Source organism: Babylonia areolata, chromosome 5, assembly GCF_041734735.1.
Source record: "Babylonia areolata isolate BAREFJ2019XMU chromosome 5, ASM4173473v1, whole genome shotgun sequence".
Classification (NCBI taxonomy): Eukaryota; Metazoa; Mollusca; class Gastropoda; order Neogastropoda; family Buccinidae; genus Babylonia; species Babylonia areolata.
This window is the reverse complement of record NC_134880.1, coordinates 15,457,353-15,462,352: the sequence shown is the minus strand read 5'-3', so window position 1 is coordinate 15,462,352 and position 5,000 is coordinate 15,457,353. Positions and strand designations below refer to the sequence as shown.

Below are 5,000 nucleotides of genomic sequence, written 5' to 3'. Positions count from 1 at the left end.
ACCACTATCACGCACAATTCTCCTCTGTTCTCCGGAATGGGTTTTGACTTCTTCTGGGTTTCCAGTCAAAAGGGGCGAGGAAATCCAAATTATATCCACGTCGCAAGGAGCACATCTATGTAAAGATGGATGGGCAGATCGGCTTATTGTGTCAGAACGAGTTTCTGTGTTATAACATGTGAAAGAAAATGTGTGGGGGAGTGGGGTGGGAGGGGGGTGGGGGGGTGGGGGGGGACAACAAAAAGAAACATCATCTTCAACAGTGATAACAAAAAACGAAATGAAACTGGGGCAAACAAACCTGTTGCCCATTAGTTTTTTTTTTTTTTTTTTCCAATGTAAATGAAAAATATTTCATGGACACGTTTCTTTGTCTAACCGATTTATGATGCGCAGTGTTTGTACAAACCCGTCCGCCATTCCCTTTGAAGACAAGCATTGTTTCATTGCTAGCTAACTAGCTAAAAAAACAGATAACAAACTAACTTGCTAGATAAAAAAACCAAAAAAAAACCCATAAAAACTCGCTAACAAGCGAAGGTCATTTGCTTGTTAACAACACCTACCTACTTACCCACCTACCTACCTACGAAGGCACTACCTACCTCACTGACTGACTGACTGACTAACTCAGCAGACTGTTTGATTATCAAAGTGACCAATATCCGACTGACTTGTTGAATGACAGATTTCCTCTCATAAATCAAGAACGGGAGCATGCCGACTGAAGCATTTTCCAACAGTACTAACGTTACCGTGTGTAATAAAGACACAATTCAGTGGTCATTATTTTAAATGGCACACGAGTTGTGGCACTTGCATGCGGTGGGGTGGAGAGAAGAGAACGCACACACACACACACACACACACACACACACACACACACACACACACACACACACATATATATATATATATATATATATATATATATATATATATATATATATATATATATATACAGAGAGGGGGTGGGGGTGGGAGAGGGTGGTGGTGAAGGGAGGGTTGGGATGATTGGGGGGGGGGGGGGGCGGGTGTGTGTGGGGGGGGGGTGGGGGGTGGGGGTTGGGGGGGGGGGGGGGCTGTACGGAAGTCTGACTTGACCAATGGTACATCAATCAAACTACCAGCAACTTCAGAACGTTATGTCGGAGACTACTGGAAATAATACTACTTCTGCCTCTTTACCTCTTCCCTTGTGACATTCCTGCTGTTTCGCTCTTTCGTCTCCAAAAACGTCTGTCGACTGTGGAGTTTTCTGACAATGTTTGTGCTTCCAGAACAACGAGTTATGATTCTGTGAAACTCTATTTTCCCTTCAATTGCTCGGAGCGTCTTTGTTCATGGCGACCTGTTTCACACGGCATATCGTGATCATGAATTGTCGGCAGAAAATAATGATATTAAATAGATAGATAGATAGATATTGGTCGATTGATGATTGATTAATAGTAAATAAATACATGAATGAATGAATAAATAAATAAATAAATAAATAAATAAATAAATAAATAAATAAATAAACAAACAAACAAATAAATAAATAAATAAATAAATAAATAAATAGATAATGAAAATAGACAGATGAATGCATAAATGCATAAATAAATGAACGAATAGGCAAATGAATAAATAAAGATAAATGAATAGGGAACTGAATAAATAAATGAACGAAGAGATACATAAAGAGGTAAGTAAATAAATCAATCAATCAATCAACAGGTAAATAGATGAATAAATAAATAAATAAATAAATAAATAAATAAATGAATAAATAAATAAATAAATAAATAAATAAATAAATAAATAAATAAATAAAGCAAGGAGATTTTCTATACTTAAGCTCAACATATTATCTTTTTTTTTCTTTTTTTTTTAAGCCATGGATTTGCTTCCGAAAATGTCTCGAACATGATTCTTCCTCCTTTGTTGATAGACCCAGTATTTTACACGATTCTGCTGAAACAATTAGCACCTCTGGGCTTCGCGGACATTCTTTATGTCCTCGTAAGGTTGCCTACGTCGAAGCGAAGCCATATCTGCATGTGGCACATTGTTGTTTCTTCGTCTTAGAGAAACAATCAGCTCAACAACAACAGCTACAACAACAACAACAACAACAAATGGTCTTTGCCGACAGAACGTTTTTTGCTCACTGTGTTGTGACGACAAAAGAAAGCTGGTTGAATATCTCACGTAGCTGGATTATAAAGTTTTGTTTGTTTTTTATGTTGTTGGCTTTGGGAGAAGAAAAAAAAAAAACACCCAACAAATTCTGCCTCTGCTACCCCTTCCACACACACACACACACACACACACACACACACACACACACACACACACACACACACACACACACACACACACACACACACACACACACACACACACACACACACACACACACACACACACACACATGCATGCACACAGACACACTCACACACACAGACACATATAGACTGTTATGTGAGCACCACAGATGCAAGAAACATTACTGACATATTTTCTCCTAAAACAATTCATTTTCCATCTGCAGATCAGACGAAACTTAAAACAATAATTTTCACACACACACACACACACACACACACACACACACACACACACACACACACACACACACACACACACACACACACACACACACACACACAGTAATCCCCCCCCCCCCTCATCCCACTTGATTTTTTTTTCCTTCCCTCGTCTAATATCACTTACAGTGAAAAGACGTTAAACTAAAGAACGAACGAACACATACAGACACGCAGACACAAAGACACACAGACACATAGACAGACAGACTCCCCCCTTCCCCCCCCCCCCCCTCACACACACACACACACACACACACACACACACACACACACACACACATGAAGGAAACAAGTGAATAAAACGAAAGCTGGAGCTCCAGCTGAGTGCGGCAGGATTCCAGAGGGTACTGCCTGACGCCCCTTTCCAGTCCCACAACATGCAGCTTCAAAACTGTAAACATGCCACACAGCAGGCATCTTTAACAATGTTACAGAATGTCGCAAGCGCATGATCTGTTTGGCAGAAAAAAAACACCCAACTGATCTTCACACGCACACACATGGTGTTTGTTATAATCAAAAACAAGCAAACTAATGATATATGTGCATGCCAACACACACACACACACACACACACACAGAGCAAGTTTAGCCGATGACTCTGCTTATGGAGTTATGTCTATGGTGGAAGATAGGCGTTGTATAACAACAACATTATGCTATGAACTATGGAGGCGTGTCGTGTATTCATCTACAGGAGCTAAACTTTTTTTTCTGTCTTTTTGTTATTGTTGTTGTTAGTGGTGGTGTTATTTTTACATGTGTTGTTGCTGTTGATGCTTCTGTTGTTAATTATATGTTGTTTCCGAATTCTCGTCTTAATTTTTTTAAATATAGCGGATTTTTGTTTGTTTGAAGTTTCTTGTATTTGCTCATTCCTTTTCTTTTTTTTAATATTTTTTAAATTTTTTTAAAGGTGGGGGTTGTTTCCATACCAGCATAGCTTTCGATTCTTATCTGTCATCAGCAGATCCTCATAAGTTCGTGATCTACTGCCCTCAGGAAGTAAAACTAATCATGCAACATTGTTCATTCTTTCCTTTACTCTCTTCCCAGCGCCGACGGTGACTTTGTCATCACACTGGACAAGAAAGCCACGGTGTTTCAAGATGGCCGCATCCTGTGGGAGCCGCCCGCCATCTACAAGAGTTACTGCCCCATCGACATGGAGTTCTTCCCCTTCGACATGCAGGAGTGCTTCATGAAGTTCGGCACGTGGAGCTACAATGGCAACGAGGTGGACCTGCAGCACGTGTGCAACGGCACGGTCACCGGGGAGGAGATCGTCATCCAAAGAGGGATCGACCTCAAGGACTACTACCAGAACGTCGAGTGGGACATCATCAATGTCACCGCCAGGAGGAAGGTGCGTGTGCGAAATAATGATGATAATAATAATAATAATAATAATAATAATAATAATAATAATAATAATAATAATAATAATAATAATAATACTTCATAACTTTTCTATGGCGCGATATCCAGTATATATAATCAAAGCGCCTTACACCATCGAACCAGATATAAACATAACATAAAACATTACAACAGCTCAATCCAATGCGTTCACAGAATGAAAAAAGAAAAGAAAAAAAAGTATGGTCCACCAAACAATAAATAAATAGATAAATAAATAATTGAATAAATAAATAATAATAATAATAATAATAATAATAATAATAATAATAATAATGATAAAAAATAATGATAATAATAAAAATAAATAAATTCAAAAATTTATTTTTGACAATGGTGAAAGTGATGTGATTTGTTTTGCTGTGATCTGCACCTGTGTGATTTGAGACTGTGATGGAGCGCCTGTGTCGATTTACTCTTCTTTTTTTTTTCTGTCACTTAGTCTTACATATCTATGGGTTGTTGTTTTTTTAGCCAATGTCATGTGAAACTGTGCTGACTTTGTACATATTTTAACATCACTTAGTCTTAAATTTGTATATTCTATTGTAAAGCTCGGTGAGCCCCGTCTGAGATAGGGGTACTGCGCTATATAATCCTGCATTTTATTCTTATTATTTATCATTATTATTATTATTATTATTATTATTATTATTATTATTATTATTATTATTAAATGTTTTTGGTTCAGATTAGGCCATGGGTGGTAGGCCTGCATCCATTACAAAATGTGAATGGTAGTAGTAGTAGTAGTAGTAGTAGTAGTAGTAGAAATGATAATGATACTAATATTATTACACTACCACTACTAATAGTAATAATTAGGATGATGATGATGATAACACTACTACTACTACTACGACGACGACGACGACAACGACGACTACGACTACCACCACCACCACCACCACTACCACTACTACTACTACTAATATTAATAATAATGTAGGGAGGGTGGAGGGGTGGTGTATTGGAAACAGAAGG

At 38.0% G+C, this 5,000-nt stretch overlaps 1 protein-coding gene across 1 annotated transcript in view; it reads left to right on the top strand.

Annotated features, from left to right (window-relative positions):
- Positions 1-5,000, top strand: part of LOC143282387 (acetylcholine receptor subunit alpha-like) — a 234,473-nt gene that overhangs the window by 151,094 nt on the left and 78,379 nt on the right. The window contains exon 4 of the mRNA XM_076588007.1: positions 3,654-3,963. Coding sequence (XP_076444122.1) covers positions 3,654-3,963 — 310 coding nt within the window. The remainder of the gene's footprint in view (positions 1-3,653; positions 3,964-5,000) is intronic.